Source organism: Lactuca sativa, chromosome 9 (genome assembly GCF_002870075.4).
Source record: "Lactuca sativa cultivar Salinas chromosome 9, Lsat_Salinas_v11, whole genome shotgun sequence".
In the NCBI taxonomy this organism is placed as follows: domain Eukaryota; kingdom Viridiplantae; phylum Streptophyta; class Magnoliopsida; order Asterales; family Asteraceae; genus Lactuca; species Lactuca sativa.
The window spans coordinates 211,736,080-211,763,164 of record NC_056631.2 but is presented as its reverse complement, the minus strand read 5'-3'; the positions used below and the strand labels follow the sequence as shown (position 1 = coordinate 211,763,164).

Here is a 27,085-nt window from a genome sequence, read left to right as displayed (position 1 = left end):
TTATTTCTATAATTATATGTATATTAAATGATATCCATAATTATAATTCTCTTTTTATAGAAACTAATTAAATTCGTTATTAATGTCAGCAATAACATTCTTTTAGAATGAATTCGCATATAGGTTTTTATATATAATTCGTATTTTGTTTCAGAACTCACTCACTTAAAATACAATAAAGTTGCATGGAATATGAAGAACGAGAGTGTATTCTAGTAGAATACACTCTCATTCTGCTGGAACACACTCTCATTCTTGTAGATATGAACTCATTCTCAAAGAATATTATTGTTTATATTAATGGCGAATTTAATTAGTTTCCATAAAAATGAGTTATAAATATGGATAGAATTTAATATACATATAATTAGTACTAAATTACTATTGGTGCATTCAAACACACAATCGATGTGAGAGACATTTGAACCTACCTCTCTCTCTTTATATATATATATATATATATATATATATATATATATATATATATATATATACACTAATAAAATATCAAATGAAGGGTAAGATAGTAATTAGATAAACAAAATTTGTAACAAAATGAAATTATAGGAAACAATGATGCAAAAATTAAAACAATAGGGACCATTTTCATAAACCAGGAGGACCGTTTATGTAATTTTGTCATTATTCAATTTCTGTGATTGGCTGCCACACTTGCTCCATCCTTCCGTAAGCTGTTTTGCTCCCCTGCTCCACCGTGCGCCGCCGTACTGCTTCTCTTATCCTTTGCAATTTTCTGCATCCCCATCGTCTACACTCGAACCTCTTTTCTGTCTCTTCTCATCAATGGCGTCTATATCTCCCCCAACCTTCCCTTCCTCCACTCGCAACTTCGATCCAATTCCCCACAAACTCACCTACGCAACCCCTAAATTCAACACCACTTCTCATTTGAACCACCGATCAACCTATTCGTCGACTCTCTTCTCGCAATCTCTCTCCATAGGTTTTCATTCTAAGACCATCTGTCGCTGCCAAAAGAATAACGATGAAGGCAACACCGGAGACAACGAAAGCCCTCGCCGTTGGGACTCGGCATTTCACGACTACTTGAAAAATGTGATTAAGTGGTTTGATGATTACATGGATGGCTATCATATTAATCAACCGGAAAACGACAAAGGGGAAACGGATGATTCTTGTGGTGGTGCTGTGATCGTTGGAGATGGAGGTGGTGATGAAGATTGGGATTGGGAACGGTGGAAGAAGCATTTCTGTGAGGTGGATAAGCAGGAGATTATCGTTTCTATCTTGGAGGTATTGTGTTTGACTGCTTAAGTATACGCTTTTCTACTCTAGACTATTCCAATGACATTCCGACATGTATGTCACGACAGAATCAACTACACCTTGCTGTTGTTAAAGAGGACTACGAAGAAGCTGCTAGGATTAAAGTGGCAATTGCAGCAGCTGCAACTAATGATACTGTTGGTAGAGTGATGTCTCAGCTGAATGTAAGAGAATAATGTGCTTTTTTATTAATGGGGAGCATCACAATCACAATCACATCCACAATTACAATACCTGTAGTACTTATCTATTTTCATGATGTTGCAGAAAGCCATAAAGGAAGAACGTTTCAAAGATGCAGCCTTTGTACGAGATCATGCTAGTGCAGGTTTGGTGAGTTGCTACAACCATTCTATCTTGGACTTTGAGAACTATATGCAATCTTTTTCTGTATTTTTTCACATATGGTTTACTTTATGTTGTTCATGACATTTCAGGTAGGGTGGTGGGCTGGATTTTCAGATGATAGCCAAGATCCATATGGTCGTATTATCCAGATAAGTGCAGAGTATGGAAGGTACCTTGCAAGAAGTTATTCTCCCAGGTTTAGTAACTAATTCTCGTGCATAATTTTCAACATTTTACTCTTTTGAATCTGAGAAAATGACTATTTTACCCTTCTGTATATGTACATTTGGTTGATTCTAAAGATGCATTGTTGTTCAGGCAGCTTGCTGAGGCTGCAGATGGTGTCCCTTTGTTTGAGGTTTTTATCACAATGAATGAGAAAGGAGAATACAAACATCAGGTAGCTTTCTTTATCTATCATTCTATCTCAATTTCTATTAACTTCTGTCATCTGATCCTTCACTTATTTCACCATGCGATTGAATTTGCATAACCAGATTGTATACTTGAAACAAAGCGAGATTTCTAGAAACTTTTCAATTGATTCCGCCACATCATCAAGTCTTATCAATACTTTGAATTCCCTGGACTCCATGGATGAAGAAAGTGATCTATCTGCAAATGACAATGAAGACACGAATGCTGGTTTTGAGAATATTTTAAGAGATATAATTCCTGGTGCAAAAGATGTGAAAATTAAGGTGATGAATCTCACACCACTAGGAAAAATAGACATGAGTTTAATATCAAAGGTGGTTGAACAAATAATGGAGGAAGAAGATGAAGAAGGAGAAGAAGAAAGAGAGAGTGATACAGAGTTGGATAGTGATACAGAGCAATATGAGATTGATTTTGATGTTGGGATTACAATAGTTGATAATGAAGGTAATAGTCAAACTGCAGTCAAGATTATGGTTAGTGATTTGGCACAAGAAGCTTCTTCTAACAAATCTTGTAAAGATATAATTCGAACACCTGCCAAATTAGAAAAGAAAAATCTCTCATCTTTCACTTTCAAAATAGACAAAGAGAATCCACAAGATTCTTTAGGCAATAATGGTGGAATTCAAGATAGTAAAAGTCAGAGCACAGACAATGTTATTCTTGATCTTGCAAGGGCTATTGTAAGAGGGGAGATACCCGTGAAGGTTAGATTTGTCATTTGTCATTTGGGTACATTTTTTTTGTTGTTTAGAAAAATAAGTCTTCAAGTTCTTGATGATATATTTCTAATTCTCAGGTGCTTGACAATGTGGATGAGTTGATAAATCTCACCATTAATCAGGGGCAAAATCGTCAATCTTTATCTGGATCTACAACATTCAACCGGATTGAGCTTCCGTTAACTGGAGACCCTTTAAATGGTAATCTTTTAAAATCTTTCTTTTCTTCATATGTTGTTAATTTAATGATAAATTTGATGCAGGAATTTATGTTGGACATGGGTATTACACTTATGAAATTGTTCAATTAAAACGAAAATTTGGTCAGTGGAAAGAGGATGAAAACAAGGAGTTTACAAATCTTGAGTTTTATGAGTATGTAGAAGCAGTTAAAATTACGGGGGACCCACACGTGCCAGCTGGACAGGTGTGTCATTTACATTCTAAAATGAAAAAAAAAATCATATCTTACAACTATTTTCATCTTTTTTAACATATATTTTTTTTTTACTCCAAAAGGTAGCATTTCGTGCAAAAGTTGGAACTAAATATCAGCTTCCTCATGGAGGGATCATCCCAGAAGAATTTGGAGCGGCAAGTCTTTAGTGTCTTGTTTCTAACATACTTTATTAGAGTAAATTACAAAAATGGTCCCTATGCTTTCTGATCGTTGCATGTTTAGTCCAGAATTGAAATGTTTTTCACTTTTGGTCCTTATTTCAAGGCTTTATATCAAATTTGGTTCCTGAAATCTTGAATTAAAGACCAAAATTGATGTGAAACCTTAAATCAAGAACCAAAATTGAAACTTTTTTGAGTTTCGGTCCTTTTTATAAGGTTTCATATCAATTATGGTCCAGGGAACCTTGGAATAAGGACCAAAATTGTAAGTTTATTCAGTTTTGGTTCTTATGTAAGGTTTCAAATCAATTTTGGTATGTGGAACCTTGCAATAAGGACACCAAAATCATAAAATCTTAAACACCAAAAAAACTATATGAAACCCTGAATTGAGACCTTTTACAGTTTTGGTCTTTATTTCAAGGTTCCATATCAATTTTGGTCCCAGGAACCTTGAAATAAGGACCAACATTGATATGAAACCCTAAAATAAGGACCAAACTTGAAACCCTTTTTAACTTTTGTCCTTATTTTTAATGTTTCATATCAATTTTGGTCCATGAAACCTTGACTTAAGGACCAAAATCAATATGAAACTCTGAAATAAGGACCAAAATCGATGTGAAATCTGATATAAGGTCCAATATTCGAAAAAAGCTTCATATTTGGACTAAACACAATAAAAATCAGAAAACACAGGGACCAATTTTGTAATTTTTTTAAAAAAATGAGCTTCTTTGAGATATTTTTTTGGCAATTCAGATTGCTCGATATCGAGGACAAGGGAGGCTTGCAGAGGCGGGATTTCAAAATCCTAGATGGGTTGATGGCGAACTTGTAATTCTTGATGGAAAGGTTTCCCATTTTTGTTTTCTTTGATTTATTTATTTTTTTATTTACGAAATAATAATTTCTACTTTTTTTTTTTTTTTTTTTTTTTTTGCAGCGCAATAATGGAGGTTCTGTTGTTGTATTTGTATATCGGGCACCTGAGAACCATTCTGGGCTATTCTTTAAGCAGTTAAGGCTCCAGGAATAGATTTGCTTTTTTGTAGCTAATTAGGCTTTTTGTAAGTAACCTATTCACTAGTGCTAGAAATTAGAAAATGTATCCATGGAATTGACATGATAAGAAATAGCACATCATGTATTTCTAGAGACAAACTTTAACATATCATATCATATATTAATATATCCATTGGTATTTTTGGTTTTTTAGTGCACCAAAAGACACATGTTTTACTATTTTTGCTCCTCTTCCTTTAGCCATGTAAAGACCAATGTGGTTGGTTCATTATCTCCTGCCATAAAATCAATCCTTGGATCAAAAGTACTTAAAATCCCTCTTATTATTATTTACAAGTTATAACATTTGTTTCTTCCTATTACAACATTATACCGTGAAAAATCTACACTGTTGTATCCATCCAATCCACATACAAAGCAATTTTCACTGTCGTAGTTAGGTAAAATTTTCAGATTGCAATGTCTTAATAAGAAAAAAAAATGAACGGATGATGCTATAGTTAGATGTGTTTCTTGAGGATGAATAAAATAATTTTAAGTATAATGTTGTAATAGAAAAACAAAAGTTGGTGGCTATAATAAACATATAATTGGAATTTAGTTCTTTTTTATTTGGGAATTTAGCCCGGTTTTTATTTACATAAATAAAACATTAAACATAATAAAAGCTCGTCAAACCCAAATAAGATTATAATTTTAAAAAAAAAAAAAACACCATGATCTATGATTCAAAGGGGTTCATTAATCGGATCTTTCTAAGTCGTTTTCAAGTCAATATATCAAGGAAACAATGAATCTAATGATTTAGATAATTAATTATATATCAAATAATATAGTATCTAAATTTTAAATCTTATATCTTTATATAATCTGAAAGAAATAAAATTTTATACCTGGGGATGAGCTAAGGCATCATGAACCATTTATTGTCAAATGATTTCAACATCTTAATGGTTTAGAGAAGGTAGGATTCCTTATACATTCAAAACTCAAAAGCTGTATCAAATACTCCCTCCGTCCCAATATTATTGTCCACAGACAAAAAACACACAGATTTTAAATGCGCATTTAGAGGGTATTTTGGTAAAAATGTTATTTATTTTTAGAAGTGGACTATTATTTTGGGACAAACCAAAAAGGAAAGATGGACTATAATTATGGGACGGAGGGAGTATGTTAAATGCGCATTTAGAGGTTATTAAACAACCCCCCAACTAAAAGCGTCATTTAAATGGAACGTGATAAATTGACTACAGCCTACTCCAGATTACTTATAAACTTATTCCCATAATCATCAAATCTAACTAAAACATACTAACATAATAACCAAATGGAGCTAAATGTGGCATTTCAAATGTACTTGTATAAAAGAATATTGTACATGTTCAGATATTGACAAATTTAAGTGAAACAAAGTAGGTTTTCTTTGATTAGAAACATTAAAGCCTGAAATGATTTGGAGAAAAAGAATTGTAAAATTGGAGGTTGTTCATATAAGATTGCTATGTAAAGTAGTATTTAAATGTGTCGAGCATAAAGTGGTAATGCTATTGTCAACTTAGGCAGTTCAAACTTGTAACTAGGGTATTATTTTAGGAATTAACATAATAAGAAAAAGCACCTCATATCTTTCTAGAGACAAACTTGAACTTTAACATACACAACATATAATCACTTTTTTAGTCCATCAAAAGTCACATCCTTTGCTATTTTTGCTCCTCTTCCTTTAGCCATGTAAAGACCCATATGGTGCATTATCTCCTGCCATAAAAGTAATGGATTAATGTCCAAAAAATCGTTGCTTAAAGCTAATTAAGGGTATGTTTAATTCGATGAAATGGTAGAATAAGTATGATAAGGGAATAGAGATTACATCCCACAAACATGTTTGGTTGGCATGATTTATTTATTTATTTATTTTTGTATTATATGTAAATACAATGTATAATTATAAGTCTACTATTTACATTATTTAATTATAATCGATGGATTATTTTATTGTGTTAAATGCTATAGTTAAATACATTTCTCAAAATAGAATGTCCTAGTAAGAAAATAATTGTATCTTGTAAGTATTTGTAAGTATAATGTTGTAATATAAAAAAAATAGAAGTAGATGGCTATAATAAAGATATATGTGGAAGTATGCTGCTATATCTTGCATTTAGCCTATTTTTATTTACATAAATAAAAAAATAAAAGACAATAAAAGCTTATCAAAACCCAAATAAGATTATAATAGTAATAAATAAAAACTTTTCTAGTTAGTTTTGGAAAATAACATTGTAATTCAATTTCAAACCATGAAATTAAAAAAACAAAAAATAAAAATTCACATTAAAACTTAACTAAATAAAGGTGGTTATATAGCGCTTTAATTGTTTTTTTTTTTCTCAAAGGCATTCATCAACCGAATTATTGTATCAAAGAAACAAATAATCTCTGATCATCAAGTAATTGTATGAATTAATATAGTATCTAAATCTTACATCGTATATCTTTATATAATCTAAAAATAATAAAATTTTGTACCTGAGGATGAGCTAAGGCATCTTTAGTGCCCCTTGCATCCGATTCTGGGAAATCAAAGGTAGCACAACCATGAGAATACACCACCACTTCTTCCAATGGTGCTAGAAAACCACGATTTCTTGCTGATAATGTTGAACAAACAAAATCCAGCACACATATATCTGTGCATATTCCTGCCACCAATAACTTAAACAAACAAAATGTATAGAATTATTATTAGTTTGATCTTGTTTGATTTAGTGCTATCTTTATTTTCTACTTAATAGACTCAATATAGACGGACCTTAAATAAATGTACACCATTTATATAGTCAACGTCACTCGTAGACAAAAGGGTAAAATTGTCATTTACTCTTTGTTAGGACAATTCCAATACATTCGGTCCAAACAGAAACATTCTTTGTCCTTACAACACTCACTCCAAACATTTATTTAGTAAAATGGTTTATTGTAGTCCCAAAAAAAACCTTTGTTCATACAACATTTATTCCAAATAAACATAAGTTAATTATTCAACATCACTTGCACAAGGGTAAAATTGTCATTTATTATTGTCTAGATGGTTCGTTGGGTCCAACAAAATAGTCTTTGTCTCGATACAATACTTACTCAAATACAAACATCATTTATTTAAGTGGAAAGAAAAGGTAAGATTAAATTTTAGGCTGTGTTTGGCGCGCCACAGCTAGCTGATAAGCTAACTTATTTTTCGACTTTTTTTTATGTTGTTGTGTTTGGTAAGCCAAAAAGTAGCTGATAAGCTAGCTTTTTAAAAAACTACTTAGACTAGTTTTTTAGGAGCTTTTAAAAAAAATTCCAAATACACCCCTTAATTAATTATAGAAACACATACTCTTACATGTTTTTTTATGTAATTTTATATATTTCAGCTAGTTTTACCAAACATCATTTTTTGTCAGCTAACCTTTCATTTAACAACTAACTTTTCAGCTATCAGCTAACTTTTCAGCTAGTCGCCAAACATAGCCTTAATTTCTCTTTATTTAATTGGTAAAATGGTCATTTACATTTGTTCATACGGTATATTATGTCCAAAAAGGAAATATATTTTAATTTATAGAACACATAATTCACAAATACTTACGAGTTGGATGTTATTGGTTTTGATCCAATCCGCAAAAGCATTTGAACCGTCTTCTTGAATAGAACCAATATATCCATCGTAACAATCCTTGCGCCTAATCGTTACATTTGGCTCTTTCTCCAACCACTCTAGAGCTATATATAAAATGAAATTTATATAAATATAATTTGAAAAATAAATGTTATAAACTTAATAAAGAAATATAAGAAAAGATAAAATAATACCAGGAACCAAATTGGATTCATGAGAGCCAGCAAGACAGTGAGAAGGATAAGGGTGTTCGAGTTTTCCAGGTTGATGTGTATCTAAAAACGCAAGAACTGGCCATTTGTTCTCACAAAATATTCTTGAAAGTTTCACCGACTCATCGACCATTTCGGATATCTGGTGGTTTGGCTCTCTTGGTGCCTATTTTTTTATACAAAATAATCAATTGTCAGTACGTAAACTTTAGAGTAAATTACATTTTTGTGTTGTAAGTATAGCTAATTTCTGTAATTTTGGTCCCAAAAAGTTCTTTTGTTTTGTTGAGTCTTATTTGAGGTTTTTGTAATTTTGTTTTTGTCAGTTGTTTTAAATAAATTTATTATTTTTGATCTTTGAGTGTAGCTGATTTTTTCAATTTTAGTATTGAAAATATAGTCATTTTACGTGGAGCATGGACCAAAATCTTATAAAATCTCAAATAAGGACCAAAATTACAACATAAATTCTTTTAGGACCAAAATTGAAAAAATTAGTTGTACCCAAAGATTAAAATAATATTTTACTCTAAACTTAATTGATGGAGTATCAAACTATGAACCAATTTAGATAAGCTTTTTTTCAAAAGTTATGTTTTACGGTATAGATGAAAAGAGCATTTATATCTTTTATACACGATCAAAATCAAATCTTTTATAGGTGTGAAAAAAATTGCAGTTTTTGTCTTATTGACATCATTACCGGTTTCAATACAAGATTGTCAAGTTTCTAGTTTTACATAGCAGACATGATGTTTATGACCTCACCAAGTTTCCGGCTCCGATGGTGCAGAAGCCATTGATGATGTCAACAAGAACGAGTCCGGTTTTGATATCTTTCGGTATGCAAAGTGATTCCTCTTCTAGTGGTACTTCTTTCTTCAAGAGTTCAAGTGTGTGTAGCACCATTTTTGGTTCTCTTGAGCTTCAATAATGACCTGAATACTTAAGAAAAAAGCATGGTTCATATCTTTGAAGTTATATTGGTGTCTTGTAGTATCTGGAATGATCCTACCTCTTGTATTGGTAGACGACAAAATATGATTCTTTTGAATTTGATAGATGACAAAATGATCACCTCTTCTTTTCTTACTTTTGAAAACCACTTTGGATATGGTTTGAAAATTGTTGTTACGATGGGTCCCATAGTAATAATTCATTAAGCATTTGCATATGTTGTATGATTCGTTTCAGTTTTCTACTTACTGACCATAATTTACTAGACTCATGTTTGGTTAAAAGAAATAAATCTTTCTTTCATATTAAAAAAGTTTTTTTTTTCTTTTGGAGTTAGAAAATTAATTATGGTATATATTTATTTGCATTATTTTTTGTTATTAAGAAATCTATCAAGTAGCATACGAGACCAGCTATATATTTTGAATATGATTGCATCAACCGACCACTTTTTTGTTAAAATATAGAAAAATGACATATGCCGAACTTGTGAAGATTTTGTCAACAATGTTCGCATCCATGCAAAATTGTAATAATTTGATTTTACATCCACATCGTCACATATATGAAAGTGACAATATTAGTATATATAATTCAACCATGTATGCATAAAAGATAGGCTAATGTCATAAAAGCCCTTATGTTTTTAAGAAATGTTTCCTTATTTAACACACTTAGATTGGTTGTACCAAATTCCATATATTGACCATCTAGTTTAGTCTTGTTCAATTCATTTATGTCTAAACTCGTGTATTAAACGCTACCATAGAGTCTAGTTTTGGTCTGTCGCCTAGATCGTGGCTCTAGTTGGATCTAACCACACTTTGTACTTTGTAGTAGTTCTTGGGTAGAGACTAGAGATGTACAAAAAAAGAATGTGTTTATAAATGTTTATGCATGTAATATGCCAAATATTGTATTATTTGCTAAATGTTTATGCATGTAATATGCCAAATATTGTATTATTTGAACGTCCCAACATATTTTCTAATTTTCTAAAATGGAAAATGAAATCTCAATCTGTTTTCACCAAACACATTGCAAAAAACGAAAAACTCCATTATTTTTTATGACTTTTTCAAAGAAAACTAAAAATAAATTTTCACAACCAAACACATTTAAAGACTCAATTATGGTGGTTACTTTTGTAGTTATCCCTAAAAACTAAGCTAAGTTCATAATTCATAACACTATAATAGAAGATCATGTAAAGAGAAAAAAATTACACATTGAACTATAAAAGTTTTGACAAATTTGGGAACTTAAGTATTTTTAAAAAAACCAACTCATAAACCTTCTAAATCTACAAATTTGTTCCAAACGGAACTTAAAGCTTCAACCTATTGGTATAAATTTGTCCCAAACGGGACTTAAAGCTTCAACCTAACCATTAGGAGGCACTTTTCCAGTAACTTTTGATATCTTTAGAACAATATCATTTGGTTATTGGTAAATTGAATGTTGATTAATGATTTATAATTAAGAGCTCAAGAAAAGCTAAATAAATGTGAAACATATTTTATTACAACTTTTCAAAACATAATATAAATATATTGATTCGTTGGCCTATGGTTTAGTCCTCAAACCATAATCAAATTGTATACCATGGTTTCAGTAAAACCGACTTATCGACGTATTTATCGACGTATGGAGTATCAACTCATACAAGTAAGCCAAATTGTCGCGTGTTCAATTTTGGATGAGCTACGCACATCCTTATACCTGACATAATGAATCAATTGATGAAGGTTATAAAGATCGATTTTAAGAATTTTTTTTGGTACAAACGAATATAGCATTCATCTATATGATTATGGTTATTGAAAATCGAGCAAGTCCAACGGGTCGAAACCATCAAAAATATATTAAATTTTGAAGCTAAACTAGATATTTTTAAAATTATACTTTTTTTTTTCAAAAACACCCTTTCGGAAAGACGGAAACCCCTTTTACTACATACAATTTGTAAAATTACTTGTAATTACTTTTTAAAAAACAATTTTTTTGCCTCACCCAATCCACACAACTCGTCTTGACTCTTGAACAATACAAGAAAATATTAGTTTTGCTTCAAACGTTTTAAGGACATCGAGAATGCATGATTATGAAATTGCCAGATAGAATTTTTAATTCACATTCAATTAATTATTAAAATATAATAATACGGTGTCAAATTGATATTCAATTAATTATTAACATATAATAATACGGTGTCAAATTCAGTGGCGAATTTAGAACCAAAATCAAGGTGGTTCATTATATATATGAAATGGAAAAAATATGATAGTTCCTTATGTTTTTTTATATAGAATTATTGTATTAAAAAAGAAAAAAATATAGGTCCTAAGACCCACCTTCACATAGTGTAGCTACGCCCCTGGTCAAATTGATAGTCAGAGTATATATAGAGTTTAATAAATTGATTGTTCATTGTTCAATGGAAAAAAGATGTTTAATTAAACTATATAAAATAAAATTCTATAGATTGTAAAAGTTAAATAGTAAAATGGTATTAAAAATATAAAAGACTGATATAAATGTGTTGTGTTGTTATCGGGGTGCGTTTAAAATCCCCGAAAATAAACCAATTTCCCAACTTGAATATCATCAAAATAAATCAATTCCGAAGATGTTCCCTTTTCAATTCCACCCATCACCCCAAAACGCCACAGCCATAGAATGCAATCACCCACCACCACAATCACAGCCGCAATACAAAATCTCAATCTCACCCCCAATTTCCTACCAAAATTCCCGCCAAACCCACTTCGCATCCTCCCGGAATTCGTCAACCACCGTAGCACTGCAAGTATGGCTTCCACTTTCGGTAGGTTTAAGGTTAATTCAAAATTGGATAACAGTTCCGGTGAGTTTCTTACTATTACCGAGTACGCCGGCAAGGGAGGCGCGAACGTAGGTGACGATCTGGTGGTGTTGTTTAGTCACTTGGAGTATGCGTTCAAGAGAATTGCAGCTCTCGTTGCTTCTCCGGTCAATTCCAGCCTCGGAAAAAGCTCCGGCGGTAGCCAAGATGTGGACGCCGGTAGAGATAAACCTAAGCCGCTCGACATTGTTTCTGTACGTAGACTAATCATTTCTGTCTGTATTTTTCGATCTCGTATGTGCAAATTATTAGGGGGTTTCGTGTTCTTAAAATCCCCTTCATTGATGATATGCTTTTTTTTAATATTCCCAGAATGAAATCATATTGTCTTCTTTGAAAAACTCCGGAAAAGTTGCAGTTATGGCTTCCGAAGAAGACGATGCTCCCGTTTGGATAACCGATAACGCCCCATTTGTGGTGGTAACAGATCCCCTCGATGGTTCTCGTAACATCGACGCTTCAATCCCCACCGGAACCATTTTCGGGATCTACAATCGCTTAACAGAACTCGATAATCTTCCAACGGAGGAGAAGGCGTTGCTGAATTCATTACAGAGCGGCAATCGCCTCGTCGCCGCCGGCTATGTTCTTTACTCCTCCGCCACCATACTCTGCACCACCTTCGGTTCCGGCGCACACGCCTTTACTCTCGATCATTCCACTGGAGACTTCGTTCTCACACACCCAGACATTAAAATCCCTCCTCGAGGTCAGATCTATTCAGTAAACGATGCACGATACTTTGATTGGCCGGAGGGTTTGAGGCGATACATTGATACAATCAGACAAGGGAAAGGGAAGTTTCCGAAGAAGTATTCTGCGCGTTATATTTGTTCGTTGGTTGCTGATTTTCACAGAACTTTGATGTATGGTGGAGTGGCGATGAACCCTAGAGACCATCTTCGGCTTGTTTATGAGGCGAATCCGCTGAGTTTTGTGGCGGAGCAAGCCGGCGGGAAAGGGTCAGACGGGAAGAACAGGATTCTGTCGATTCAACCGGTGAAGCTGCATCAGAGACTTCCGTTGTTCTTGGGAAGTCCGGAGGATATTGATGAGTTGGAGAGCTATGGTGATGTTCAACAAACTGTAAACCCTGGTTATGATGTTTGAATGTATGATCGATACCTTTCGTTTTGTGTAATAGTATCAATGTCGTCTGTAAATTACTAATATGATTGTTGTAACATTATATATAGAAGATGAATTTTAATAGAATTGAAAGTCGAATGGTTCATGTTAAACTAGTTTAAACGGCCACAAGATGCATAGTTATGAAACTAGGCTAATACTTAAGTATATTATTAACATATATTCCATTTCTTTATAGAAAATAAAAGTCATGTTAATATTGACATTCAAGTAAATTTACCGTAAAAATAATTAAAACTTTCGTAACACTAAACAATTAATAACAAAAAAATGTTAAAATACTTTGACACGGTTCTATATATATGTTGAAATTTAGAGAAAAAACCAATAAATCTAGTAGTATGTTGTTAGAAATGGGTGAGTAGAAAAGAGAATAGTGATAATCAAATCAACATTGTTCATGGATCGTGTAATATTACTTTATGTGTTGATATTTCTCTATTGTATTATTACAATCATTGAGATACTAATAATTCAACTTTGGATAACCGTGATGATCACTCAAACATAGAGTTTGTTTCTGTAAAAAAATATATGTAAGTTTAATTTTGTAAGAAAGTTCCAAAATAGTGAAATATGAGTATGTATTTAATATACTCATCTATCAAAAATCAGGATGAGGACAACGAAATTTGTGAATTTGGTGGTTATATAACTGTTTTTTGCAAAAGTGAATGTAACCGTTTAAGCTGAAGCTGCCCGCATACAACTTGGATGATGTTAGTGTTGGAATATGATGGTTTTTACGAAAGAAACACAATTGAAGCAAAATCAAAACTTTTACCATATATTACACCAGGATCACAAGTTCATGAGTAAATATAACAAAACCTAAAACGAGAGAGAATACTTTTCTTGTTGAAACAGTTCCTTGCATTATTTTGGATGATTGGAGAACCCAAAACATAACTCATCTAATGTGGAAGCACCCCAAGACAATGATCAAGCAAAAGACAACAATCATTCTCTTTCTTGATGCCAAACTGCATCGCCCTGATTTTCAGGTAATAATTTAAATAAAAACATTTTTGGGTTTTAGCCCTACTTGACGAGTTGGTTTCTCTACTCGTCGAGTAACAGCGGGTCGGATCGCGAATTAAGTGGCCTACTCGGCGAGTCCTTTGTTGGACTCGGCGAGTAGGAGCTGGAGAGTGAAACCCTAAGTTTCGGGGTTTGCACCCCTATTTAAAGAAGCTCAAGCCTCTCTTAGTTCTTTTGCAGCCCCCTTTGCATCTCTATCTTGTGTGTGTGTGTTCGCCCCTTTGTGTGTTGAAGTTTGAGAGAGGATTTTTGGTGGAAAAGTTTGGTGAATCAAGTGATTTTAGCAAGGAGCTGGGAAGAGATCCGATTTCTTCTTCTGTGGACATCTCTTAGGAAGGTAATTGTCTATTTCCCTCAGTTATTTTAGTTAGACCTCATCTTTGAATGAGTTTTAGGGTTTTTGAAAGGGGATCAAGTTGGTATGGCAATCTATGGGCTAGATATGAAGTTGTAACTTCAGATCTGGGCCCCCTTTGGATTATTTGAGCATAAAGTTCCAGCTTTAGTCGAGTGTAAGGTCCCCTTGGTCCATGAGCACCCATTAAGGGCTTGGTTTTGGCATTTGGAGCTTGTAAGGCAATGCATGCACGTAAAGTTAGAAACTTTACGTGATAAGCAGGCTTAAAGAAGCTAGATCTACAATTTGGGACCTTGCCATGGCTTATAGACGTCTGCATGTTAAGTTGATTGAAGGAACTCGACGAGTCGCAAAGCCGACTCGGCGGGTCATATGAAGATATGCATTGGACCCGACGAGTTGGATAAACAACTCAGCGAGTCAGTTGAAGGAAGCCGTGAACTCGACGAGTTGGTTGAACAACTCGGCGAGTTAGATGAAGTTGGTCATGAAACTCGACGAGTTGAAGAACAACTCGGCGAGTTGTATGAGTTTTAGCCAAGGACGTGTTTGCATGTATACCCGTCGAGTTGCAAGGAGGAAACTCGATGGGTGGCCTTGAGACCTGATCAGGATTCGAAGGAACTCGACGAGTCACCCCGATGACTCGGCGAGTTGGTGTGTGCTTCAAAGACTCGGCGAGTTAAGGTCAACATGAACTGTTGACCTTGACCAAGGAATTTGACCTCGATCAGGGATTGACTAGTAGGTTATGGGGTGTCTCATAAGAGTAAGAACTTATGAGTATATTGTGCTATGGTTATAGGTGGTGGAGCCAGTGTCAAGTGATCCGATAGTTGGAGTTCGCATTTCTATCGACATCTGCGAGGTGAGTTATCTTCACTATATCGATAGGGTCTACGGCACCAAGGCCGACCCTTTATGGTTTACATCTTGGGTTAGGATGGTTGCCTTGATATTGCCATGTTAGATTTCATCCTGGTTTAGGATGGGTGTTATGTTATTGCTTTGCTAGAATTTATCCTGTTTAGGATGGTTGTTACACTAGAGATCGGTAGTTACGGTATGCTGCATAAGATTCTGATCTGTTGGATTGGAATCAGGATAGATAGTATGTTATGCTTATATGGCCTGTGAGGATTGGTATGTTAGTGACCTGTTAGGTCGATACTCTAACTATGAGTGAAACTCTATGATTGATGGTCAATGAGATAGATATGTTTGCTATGTGTACAGGCCAATATATGATAGTATGCGTACATGGTTAGTTACTTGTTGGCTGGGTTGAGGCGGTCTTGCTTTGTGCTGAAGGCCAACACACCCTCTGAGCGGTCCGGGGAGACTGTAGGCCCACGCGGCGGACCAGTCATGCCGAAGGCTCGGGATAGATTCAGATAGACTGTAGTAGGGCGGACCAGTCCGGCCGATGGCCCAGTATGTATGTTGTTTGATTGTTCGTATGGCTATGGTTTCTGCCAGTGTGGTATTGGTGTTTTGGGGGTAGCTCACTAAGCCCTCGGGCTTACAGTTTTTAGTTTATTGTTTCGGGTACTTCAGGAGAGCGAGGGAAGGCGAAGGCGTGACCGTACCGCTCCACATACATGATCTATTTTAGGACACTCTGATGATAATTGAATTGGAAATGTTTTGTAAAAACAAATACTATTTGACTCTTTTGTTAGTATTAAAAGTTTAAATTTGGCGTAAATTTATGGCTGTTACACAAACCGAGCCTAGAAGATGTTGTTATCCATCAAACATAAGAAAAGTCTTTGGAGCCTACATATTTGACCTAAACAATCCAATTATACATATTGTTGGTATGCTCTATCCAAAAATCAAGACATTTTAAGTGTCCTGGATCTCCAAAAAATGGCTAAACAATATAGTTAGATCTTCAAAATTAGGATCTCCTAAAATTGGCCAAACAATATAGTTAGATCTTCAAAATTAGGATCGAAGAGAAAGCCAAGAGGGAGAGGGGGAAAAAAAGGAGGCGATGTCGACTCTAACGTGAGAGTTGGTTAGGGTTTTTTATGATAATTATATTCTTATATATAGGTATATTTATCCCTTGATTTATGAGATAAATATTTATCAATTTAAATTAATGATAATTACACTTAAAACACTTAACTATTTTTATTTTCTAGTTATATCATCATCTCATGATAAATTAACAAACTAGTCCTTCTAATCTCTCTTTTGTCATCTTAAGCTTAAATCATATCTTGTGTGTAACAAAAAATAACTCTAACAGTGGACATATTTCCAACAATTAGTTGTCAGGTTATTACTTGTCGGCCAGCCAGCTTAGCACCGCCTTTAAGAATACCTAAAGTTTTCTTGTTTCTTCGATGTTCCTTCATTCCATGTATGTTTTCCAATGCATTCTAAGTCCAAAATTATATACAGCTTTTAGGGAGCTGCCTAAACTTCGGGGGATCTGCCCCTTCCCCCGTACTTATATTATAGGACTACTGCAAATCGCTTTACCTCATGAACCTCACAAAGTGGGTTTGACCTCATCTTTCGTTGTATGATCAAACTCACATTATTTATATATGTGCACTATATACCTCCTAAATTGTATTATACATTTAAATCCTTATTGGACATTTGTGTTAATTCTAATTATAAAAATGATTGTTAAAATGATCAAAATATATTATATAATAGGATAAAAATAAATAAATTTGGAATGTACATGGATAGTCATAAGAGAAATTAAAAATTTCAAGAGTAAATTACTGAAATCGTCCCTATGGTTTGGTCAAAATTACACGTTTGGTTCCTAATTTTTTTTTTTTTTTTTTTTTTTTTTTTGCACTTGAATCATCCATGTGGTTTGATTTTGTTGTATTTTTCGTCCCATACATACATAAACTTAGGGACTAAACGTGCAATTTTGACCAAACCATAAGGACGAAAAATGCAATAAAATCAAACCACAGGGACGATCCGAATGCAAAAAAAAAAAAAAAAAAGACCAAACGTTCAATTTTGACCAAACCATAAAATACGTAATTTACTCAATTTTTTCAATGATATTCTATATTTAATTTCTCTAATCATAAAATCAAAATTCATTTGCATTATTTAGTTGATTAATTGTTTGGTAGCAAAGTACTACCATGTAAAATACCTATTTTGGATTTCTATATTTCCATTACATTTTAAACCCTAAAATTTCATAAGCCCTCTCTTTCATCGGTCTACTAGTTTCCTCAGGTCGCTCACATTTCGATTTTCGACCTGCTGCTCTCTCGAACCAGGTAAATCACTGTGGCCGATTCAATTTCCGATTTTCTCGATTCTTCAGCTCATTTCGACTTTGCTTCTTCCAGATCCCCGTTAAGATCAGTCCTCAATCTCCTCTCTGTTTTTATTTATGCATCCAATCAATTGAATATTTTTTATGATTTGCTTGCCGATTATGAAGCTTGGAGAATTTAATCGAAACGATGAATTTACTCTAAGTTCAACCACGATTAAGATATTAGGTTAATGAGGTAGTTTAACTTCTACCCCCACACCTTCTATACGATTTTTCTGAAGGGTATCTGGAATTTGAATCTGTATAGTGGATTATGAATTTGTAATTTTTATAATGTAGGTGTAGTCTTATTTGTAATCGGCCCAGATATGATTTTGTTATATGCTATACGTTTTCTTTGATTAGGCCTTCTTGTTTATATCAAAAAAGACTTACACTTGCTGTTCTCTGATTTATCAGAAACTTTAGAAAGCAACTCTTATGCTTGCACAAATCATGATGAATGTGAGAAAAGAAATAGAATCATTTTATCTATAAAAATTTAGGGTATCATGCATTTTCTTCCATGTTCTTTCTTTGCTTCTGTTATTATTTTGTTTCAAGTATTCTTGCAAGCATTTTCTCATTTGCTTCCATTATATAAGTAAAAATAATAAGTTTTATTGGGAATAAACCAAACTAATGACAAAATTCCATTTTATTGACACCCAACAGATCTAAATCGGTGATCAATCAATCATGCTTTTTGGGGCAATAAGATCCATAATCCGACCTGTGTCAAGAACCCTAATTTTATCTCGCTCTATCACAACCACTTCATCCCCTTTAACTAAACCATTGTTTTCTGCTGCATACAACAATGAGCTGCACCCCCTTTTTAGGTCAATCCACAAGAGCCACCTGTTTTGGGGGCCCACATCAGTAAGGGCAATCCAAAGTCTAACAGATACCCGTTTCCCAAAAAGAAGGCCTGTTGATAAGCCTCGTAGGAAAAGGGCTAGCTTGAAGCCTAAAGGTAATAGTGTAATTTTCACATTTTGTGGTTGCATTTCTGAACTTAATGGAATGATGGAGGAATGGAATGGAATGGAATAAGTTATTACATTCCATGATCATGATCATGTTTGAATTGATTTTTTTTTTTAATTCTTTTGATCATTTGTGGAAATGTAGGGCCTTATGCTTGGGTTAAACATGTTCCTGGTGAACCAATTCCTGCAAATCAACCAAATGAAGGAAGTTTTAAACGTAGAAACGAAAAAAAGCGAATAAAACAACGCCATGCCTTCATATTGGTATCATATATTATACACATTTATTTATTAATAAAAACCCGTAAGGTTAATAAAAAAGAAGAAGCTAAATTTGGGTTTTTTTTTTTTTTGATGATAAAAAGTCGGAAAAGAAGAAACGAAAGGTGCAAATGCAAGAAGCCAACAGAAAGAAAAAGATTGCGAGGATAGAGAGAAAGATGGCTGCAGTTGCAAGAGACAGGGCATGGGCTGAAAGACTGGCTGAATTGGAACAGATTGAGGAAGACAAGAAAAAGGCGGCTATGGGTACGACGGCTTGACGGCTTGATTTGAATGTTTGGAAGTTTCTAGATACGTTTGATGATGACGTGGACATTAGGATCTAGAAGTGTAGCCTTTCGAGTAATTTTCTAAAGATTTTGTTTGGTTTATATCAAATTGTTCATTTCTATCTTGATTTTGGAGAATAAGTTCACCTACTTCAAGGTTTCCGTATTTACTTTTTTTTTTTTAATAAAAAAACGGCTAAGGCTAACCCATACACATAATATTCTACTCCTAAATCTACACATTTTGTCCAAAGTGGGACTTGAACACTAAAAAACTTTCGCAAACTTTGGCTGAGGGACATCTTTCTGTCAACTATTGATGCTTTGGTTCAATATTTACTTTATGTGATCATTTTGCCAACTAGGTTCATTGGATATGTGTGTTTGTATCTCCACACACTTGAATAAGTGAAAGCTCTTCGTTGGGGGAGATTGTGGTTATGGAGTATGATTCACCCTTTGACCATATAGTTGTTAGACAAACCAATGAAGAAAATTTTCATGCTTGTGCATGGCATCCCCTTGAGCCCTTATATGACTCATGTGATCCCCTTGTACACGGTAGATGTAGTAGCGGAGGTAATGGTGGAAAAGGTGGAGGAGGGGGGAGGTAATGGTGGGGGTGGTGGTGACGGAGACGGCAATGGTGGTGTTGGTAGAGGGGTTGGAGGTAGACCTGTCAATGAGGCGGGTTTGGGACGAATCACTATTAATCCAAACCCGTTTAAAAAAATCAAAATATGACTCACCCCGCTCCAATAACCTTCATGATCTTGAATAGTCGAATCCATACCTGTATCCATCGAATCAACGAATATCCGACCCATTAACCCGACCCTTTTATAACATTAATTTTTTGTAATTTTTATGTGTTCCACAAAGTAATATTTCTCAAAAGGATAAAATGTCTACTTAAACAAGATGTATATCAAATAATAGAGTAAATTACAGGAATGGTCCTTATGGTTTGGGGTAATATGCATGCTTGGTCCCTAACTTATTTTTTTAACTCTGAATGTCCCTACTATTTGTTTTTGTTATGCGCTTGGTCCCTACTGTTTGTTTTTGTTACACGTTTGGTCTTTATCTTACCTAAAAAGACTATTAGTTAAATACGAGAAAAATAGTGGGGTATTTAAGGTAAGGTGAGGGGATGAGATTGGGGGTGTTTATTTAAATTAATCAAAAAATCAAAGGGCAAAATTGTCTTTTTAGGGAAGACAGGACCAAGGGCGTAACAAAAACAAATAGTAGGGACCTTCCGAGTTAAAAAAAAAAATAAGTTAAGGACCAAACGCGCAAATTACTCTAAACCATAGGGACTATTCGTGTAATTTACTCTAATTAATACTCAAAGTCTAATACAATAAAAATCACATTTTACTTAGACATTGAGTTGTATATTTTGTTGTGTCATATATATATATATATATATATATATATATATATATATATATATATATATATATATATATATATATATATATATATATATATATATATATATACTAATAAAAGTGTAGTTATTTTGTCAAGTGTCATAATATTAGACATTTTACCATGAATATTTAATTAATTTTGTAACCGTGGTTTTCACGGGTTATAAACTAGTATACTAATAAAATAGTAGCTTTTTTGCCATGTGTCATCATATTAGACATTTTAATTAATGTGTTGCCACTTGTCAATCTATTAGTTTTTCATTTTAAATTTATTAGACCTCATCATTAATGTCATTCTATTTTAAATTTTAAATTATTGTTTTCATTAATTCACAAATAAAAAATATTTAATATATATTAAAAATTAATTTTATATATTTATTTGAATCAATGATTATAATTTCACATAACTAATAAAAAATATCTTTTAAATTGATAATTTATTTAAATTAACTTATTAATAATTTGTAGTTTTTACTATAAAAGTTTCATTAGTTTTATAACTGTGGTTCCCACGGGTTATAAACTAGTATATATATATATATATATATATATATATATATATATATATATATATATATATATATATTAATTGGGGCGGGTCATAAGTGGAGCGGATCGACAATGATCAATACCCGACCCATTGACATGTCTAGTTTAAGGTGGTTGTGGTGGCGGCAACAGGGTGGTGGTGGCTGTGTGTCTAATATGTTGCATGTCTATAAGAAACTTATATTCGATTATCGATAAGTGTCCATGCAAATAGGATACATATCTACCAGAGACTAAAGCTCATCAATATTTAATATACAACATGTGTGACTCATTAATCAGTCTCAATCTTTCATGTGCTAAAGTTTAATCTTTAATTAGTGTCACTCGAAATATAAGATGATGTGTGTCTATAGGAAACTGAAATTCAATCCATGAGAAGTGTTGTTCTAAATAGTATATGGGACATATTCATCAGTCTTTGATTTATGGTATCAAGAACTCACTGATAATATTAGATACTATAATTTAGTTATTTATAAGTGTCCCCATGCTGATTGGAGACTGCAATTTAGTCCCTAATAAATATCCCTTTGACTAGTATTCGTGATTAACATATCAATCATTGATACATGGTATTCATGACATGTTAATTAGTGTCACATACAAAAAATTTAGTCCATGATAAGTGTCCATTTGAATGTAAAGTAATACATGTCTATTAGAGACTAAAATTTTGTCTCTAATAAGTTTCCCTCAAACATCATAATCAGTGCAAATCTATTAGAAACTGAAATTCTGTCTCTAATAAGTTTCTTCAAAAATGAAAACCAACACAAATCTATTAAGGACTGGAATTCAGTCCCTAATAGATTTCCCTCTAATATAAAAATTAAGTATGTATATCATAGACTGAAATTCAGTCTCCAATAAGTTACCCTCCAATGTAATTTCGCATAAATATAACTGGGACTAAGTTTCAGTCTCCAATAGTGTCATACCCCAAAACCAAGAACGGCGGAAACATTCAGGGGTGGAGGACGTCATGTAAAGTATCATAACAATGTAAAGTAGTAAACAAGCAAACAACATCATCCATTGCATTAAAAGTAAAGTTTTAATACATGTGTGTTCTTTGATAGTAATAAGACACCAAAATATGAAATCAAAATAAAAGACGAGTCTTATCTGTGCTCCGTCTTCTCAAAACCTGGTCATCGTACCTGTCTACTGGTGACATGAGAATACAAGTTATTTTGAAAGTGTAGATCAGCATAAAGCTGATGAATTCATAAGTATTTAAGTGTCATTACCCTGTTTTGGAAAGCTTTTATGAATGTCATGTAAATCTTTGAATGAAACATTTGATATAAGTGTGAAAACCCTAGAAAATTCCATATTTCCTACTAGTATAAAAGTAGTCTTCTACCAAGACCTGAATGTTTTGAAAGTAACAAAGATGGTTTTTCCCTCGTGTGACTACTATTTACAATATATAGTCTACTTCATTGTTTATGTGAATGTATCACAAAATAAAAGTAATAGGGAAAATATAGCCATATAAGTATTATCCTTTTGTATTAGGATAAACCCGACATCGCGACTGCCGAAAAGGTATTAACCTTGAACATCCGTAGATGTTCATTGTCCTCTATAGCTAGCAGCAGGGTGTAGGAATGGTTAGTCCCGTAAAGGTACCCTAGTATAAGTATTAACCGTAGGCATCCGTATATGTTCATTACCTCTGTTGCTAACAGTTGGGTTCCGGAATGGTTAGTCCCGTATAGTATCCTTTTGTACTAGGATAGACAGAACTAATCTACACGTATAATATGTAATAGTATCTCATCATATAGTATCTAGGTACAAGTATCCATGTAAGTGTATCCATGTAAGAGGATCCAGGTAAGTGTATCTCTTCATATAGCATTTAGTATAGACTTATGAATGAACTGACTCTGGTGTAATTCCTTGTAATAGGAATAATGTTTTGTATCCCCTAAACTATCCCTATAATAGTTTACTGGAAGGTAATTGATGTCCAAGAAGATTTATACACCCTTACTACTCAAGAGTGTGGGAACTGAACAAAGAATGAATGTTATCATATCAATACACATTTTTGTAAGAGCTAAGTATATAGATATGGTTTTGAAAGAGGTTTTGTAAAACATTTAAGAGTTTTGTACAATAAATAACAATGACTTGATTTCATTTCTTAAAACATTTCAAAAGTAATTCATTTGATAACAAAGTATTTTAAGATAGAAAACCATTTCATGCGTCAAATTTTGAAGTATGTGAGATCAGTTGGTTGAAAACACAGTTATAAATCACATGTGATTGATTCTATAACATACTGTTTTCTACTTGTATTCCCCCCCCCCCCCCATTAAAGCATTTAAAATCATTTAAAACATTGATTAAGGGGTATGAACTCACCTGTAGATGGTGGTTTGGATGAACTGAATGATGTAGGATTGCTAGGTGTTAAGTGAAGACTTGTTCACACCCAATGATCCTAGTTAACATATAATCACACATATATGTATCCAATTAGACTTTAAACCACTAATTGACAAATTTAAGACATCCTAAGGCATGTAAAACACCTTATATAAGTGCTACAAGTCATAAGGATTGCATCTAAGTGCTATAGGACCTTGCTATTGTGTTTGGGGTTCAAGGGTAAACTCCTTTGGAGTTTACAGTTTTGTGACCATCACCTGGTCGTAAACTCATGAGTTTACGGTCGTAAACTCGTCACTCTTTGACCATAAGTTGTTTTTAGGTTCTACAAGTTCTTTGAAGCATTTCTACTTGATGGTTAAGCCTTTGGAAGAGGTTAGGGCACCATTTCCCTCCTTTGAGGTGTTTACGCCCCAAGACCATTTCCTTTTGGGTTTACTACCGTAAATCCATATGGATTATGGTATTTTCATGTTTTCAAGTCTTATACACATTAAGGAGTGGATCTATGCAAGTTACCAAGGCTTAGTAAAGGGCTAGGGACATTTTGGCACCTTAAGAAGGGTTTACGGTTCAAGGAGTTCTTGGACAGTAAACACCTTTGATCTTGGTGTTCCTTTGTGTTTCTTTGATGTATGGAAGTATAACAAGCTTTACAATACACTAGGGTAGGAGTACTTACTGGTTAGAAGCTTGAAAGGTACCAAAAGGCCAAGAACACTAGTGTGTGTTCTTGGTGAAACTTGAAGATTCAACCTTTTGGAAAGATTTCATGGATAGAAGTGTGTTAATTCACTAGATTAAGTGATATATTAACTTGAAAGGGCTAGAAACACTTACTAGGTGGTGATCTTGAAGAAAGTTTTGGATGATACTTGAGAGAGTTTGAGATTTGGATCTTGAAAGTTGGAAAAGTGATAAAAATAACTAAGTGTCACTTTTATACCACTTCCCATTAGGGTTTACGACCGTAAACTCCTTGTTTAGGTCGTAAACTCTAAACTTTTGATGTTTTGAAAGTTTATTGTTGCACAATAAATCCTAGGTCATCTTCTCTCCTGGTATCTTCTAAAGTGTTAATCATAGAATACTCAAACTTATTCCAAAAAGTCTGAAAATTAACAGTAACTGTTCTGACTTCTATTGACTTGATATGTTGTACATAATAGAAATTTCGGGTTGTCACAAATAGGTTTGTTCAGTCTCTAATGATTAACACATTGAAATAAGTCCTAAATATTATCTAGGGCTGATTAATCAGTCTTTAAATTTTTAGTCTCAGAGGCCCATTTTTCTCGTTGTGAATGTTATCTTGAACTTTTGTATGATTTTGGTATGCTTTGATGCAAACGTGTTAAAACACCTTTAGAAGCTAACATTGTAGTAAAACCAGATGGTCTAGATAAAAGTGATAACATGCTAGTTAATGTCACCGAGTCTCATAAACTCATATGAAAACTATAACATCCCAAAATCACGATATTTTTTTTTTCATTTTTAATAAAGTAAAATCTTGTCTTCAAACAAAACCCAAGTCAAAAACCAAGTATCAAATAAAAATATCCCATAACCATAATGTAACAAAATCTCCCACATATATCATCGAAGGATGTGTACGATCACACATTTGCTTTCCCCTGATCATCTGAAGTACCTGAAACATGAAACTTAAATTGTAAGACAAAGCTTAGTGAGTTCCGCCAAAGTACCACACACAACCACTACACATACATCATGCATATATAAGCCTTCAGTATGACTGGATCACCTCAAGGGCCTACAAACTATCTAGACCGCTCTCCATGATTTTGGCCTGGATCGCCTCATAAGCCTTCAGTCTATCGGGACCTCCCCGGGTGTCTTGGCCTTCAGCACAAATGAGGACTGCCTCAACCTAACAAAACATAAAGTGTCGACATATACAATAACAATCAATAACCAGCAACACAGGTAATCATACAGATCTACCAATCTAACACATACTTAGTGAACACAAGTAATCATACAGATGTACTGATCTAAAATATAATCATTATAACGTCAATCCAATATACCAGGAAACGTAATCTTGTGGGTCGGCATTGGTGCCTTCGACCCATGAGTACAGTAAGGAAAACTAACATCATAGTCTGAAAAGATAGTTGAACAGATCATGTCTCCAACAACTGACTCTATATGTCACATATACAACAATGACCTAGTCTCAAAATACTTCTCAAAATACCCAAAATATCCCTATGTCAAACTTGGTCAAAATCATAGTCAAATGTAAAAAGTCAAAAGTCAAAAAGTCAACTTAGGCTGAGTACGCTCATTGTACTCAGCTAATACGCCCAGTGTAGTGCACTTCTCTCGGCCAGAAAATGGGGCCTCGACCAGGTACGCGCAGCGTACTTGGATGCCACCTTCTCATTTCTATTAAGTGCTTAATCTATTAAGACAATTCTTCCAAAACCCATATCTAGTTCCCAAAAACGTTCAAAATCATAAATTTTCCAACTTTATGACTTTCTAAGGCTAGAAAGGGTCCAACACCTAAATCCTAACTTATTTCACAAACCAAAACCTCATATCTCAAGCATGAAGAAAAGAAAGGGACCAAGATCACATTGTTATGGTTTTAAGTACCTAAAAACACTTAAAAGGAAAGACCTTATGGGTTACAATAATCCATACTCATGAACACCAAGATTATGGGACTAAAAGCGCAAAAACATAAGAGCTAGCAAGATCCAAAGCAAATATGCATCTAGGTTTGAACTTTATACCACCAAATAATGCTTGAGGGCAAGATACTTATGGATCCAAGATGTTTTGATCTTCCAAGTTGATTCGACTTCTTTCTTCTTCCTTAAGGACACAAAAATACACTCTAAGGATCAAAGATGCTCACAAGGATGGATTAGGGTTTGCAAGGTACAAAATAGGACTAGAGGCTGATGAGGGAAGGTGTAACGACCCAATTTTTATCAAGAATTTTTTTCATTTTTAACTACTCAAAAAATTCCCATCACTCATAATTTACAAACCATTTGTTTTCCAAATCATAATTATTACAATTTCAATGTACTTTTGAAAACATCAGATAG

General features: G+C 33.6%; 4 protein-coding genes across 5 annotated transcripts; 3 read left to right on the top strand and 1 right to left on the bottom strand.

Annotated features, from left to right (window-relative positions):
- Nucleotides 1-634: 634 nt before the first annotated feature.
- On the top strand, nt 635-4,654 carry LOC111899046 (protein EXECUTER 1, chloroplastic). The gene is made up of 11 exons (XM_023894934.3): nt 635-1,275; nt 1,356-1,472; nt 1,576-1,641; nt 1,746-1,852; nt 1,975-2,056; nt 2,154-2,804; nt 2,897-3,020; nt 3,083-3,246; nt 3,339-3,413; nt 4,203-4,295; nt 4,387-4,654. The coding sequence occupies exons 1-11, from the start codon at nt 805-807 to the stop codon at nt 4,477-4,479; spliced, it is 2,043 nt and encodes a 680-aa protein (XP_023750702.1). The 5' UTR covers nt 635-804; the 3' UTR covers nt 4,480-4,654.
- Nucleotides 4,655-5,936: 1,282 nt separating this feature from the next.
- On the bottom strand, nt 5,937-9,331 carry LOC111899047 (nicotinamidase 1). The gene is made up of 5 exons (XM_023894935.1): nt 9,114-9,331; nt 8,328-8,511; nt 8,104-8,237; nt 6,999-7,184; nt 5,937-6,227 (listed from the first exon to the last, which is right to left on the bottom strand). The coding sequence occupies exons 1-5, from the start codon at nt 9,252-9,254 to the stop codon at nt 6,138-6,140; spliced, it is 735 nt and encodes a 244-aa protein (XP_023750703.1). The 5' UTR covers nt 9,255-9,331; the 3' UTR covers nt 5,937-6,137.
- A 2,484-nt stretch (nt 9,332-11,815) lies between these two features.
- On the top strand, nt 11,816-13,401 carry LOC111899048 (uncharacterized). The gene is made up of 2 exons (XM_023894936.3): nt 11,816-12,380; nt 12,499-13,401. The coding sequence occupies exons 1-2, from the start codon at nt 11,982-11,984 to the stop codon at nt 13,294-13,296; spliced, it is 1,197 nt and encodes a 398-aa protein (XP_023750704.1). The 5' UTR covers nt 11,816-11,981; the 3' UTR covers nt 13,297-13,401.
- A 4,454-nt stretch (nt 13,402-17,855) lies between these two features.
- On the top strand, nt 17,856-19,759 carry LOC111899049 (uncharacterized). 2 transcript variants are annotated; one of them, XM_042898255.1, is made up of 5 exons: nt 17,893-18,009; nt 18,082-18,246; nt 18,726-19,026; nt 19,185-19,306; nt 19,408-19,759. In XM_042898255.1, the coding sequence occupies exons 3-5, from the start codon at nt 18,750-18,752 to the stop codon at nt 19,582-19,584; spliced, it is 576 nt and encodes a 191-aa protein (XP_042754189.1). In that variant the 5' UTR covers nt 17,893-18,009; nt 18,082-18,246; nt 18,726-18,749; the 3' UTR covers nt 19,585-19,759. The 2 variants fall into 2 exon arrangements, with proteins under 2 accessions (XP_023750705.1, XP_042754189.1); XM_023894937.2 differs by lacking the exon at nt 18,082-18,246 and having other exon boundaries at nt 17,856-18,009.
- The last annotated feature ends 7,326 nt before the right edge of the window (nt 19,760-27,085 follow it).

Excerpts from the sequence above, each read along its gene's own strand:
- LOC111899046 (XM_023894934.3), top strand. The coding sequence starts at position 805 with ATGGCGTCTATATCTCCCCCAACCTTCCCTTCCTCCACTCGCAACTTC. Across the intron at positions 1,276-1,355 it reads TTATCGTTTCTATCTTGGAG|AATCAACTACACCTTGCTGT; the intron begins GTATTGTGTTTG and ends ATGTCACGACAG. Across the intron at positions 2,805-2,896 it reads GAGGGGAGATACCCGTGAAG|GTGCTTGACAATGTGGATGA; the intron begins GTTAGATTTGTC and ends TCTAATTCTCAG.
- LOC111899047 (XM_023894935.1), bottom strand. The coding sequence starts at position 9,254 with ATGGTGCTACACACACTTGAACTCTTGAAGAAAGAAGTACCACTAGAA. Across the intron at positions 8,238-8,327 it reads TGAATCCAATTTGGTTCCTG|CTCTAGAGTGGTTGGAGAAA; the intron begins GTATTATTTTAT and ends TTTTATATATAG. Across the intron at positions 7,185-8,103 it reads AAACCAATAACATCCAACTC|TTATTGGTGGCAGGAATATG; the intron begins GTAAGTATTTGT and ends TGTTTGTTTAAG.
- LOC111899048 (XM_023894936.3), top strand. The coding sequence starts at position 11,982 with ATGCAATCACCCACCACCACAATCACAGCCGCAATACAAAATCTCAAT. Across the intron at positions 12,381-12,498 it reads AGCCGCTCGACATTGTTTCT|AATGAAATCATATTGTCTTC; the intron begins GTACGTAGACTA and ends TAATATTCCCAG.
- LOC111899049 (XM_023894937.2), top strand. The coding sequence starts at position 18,750 with ATGCTTTTTGGGGCAATAAGATCCATAATCCGACCTGTGTCAAGAACC. Across the intron at positions 19,027-19,184 it reads GGCTAGCTTGAAGCCTAAAG|GGCCTTATGCTTGGGTTAAA; the intron begins GTAATAGTGTAA and ends GTGGAAATGTAG. Across the intron at positions 19,307-19,407 it reads AACGCCATGCCTTCATATTG|TCGGAAAAGAAGAAACGAAA; the intron begins GTATCATATATT and ends GATGATAAAAAG.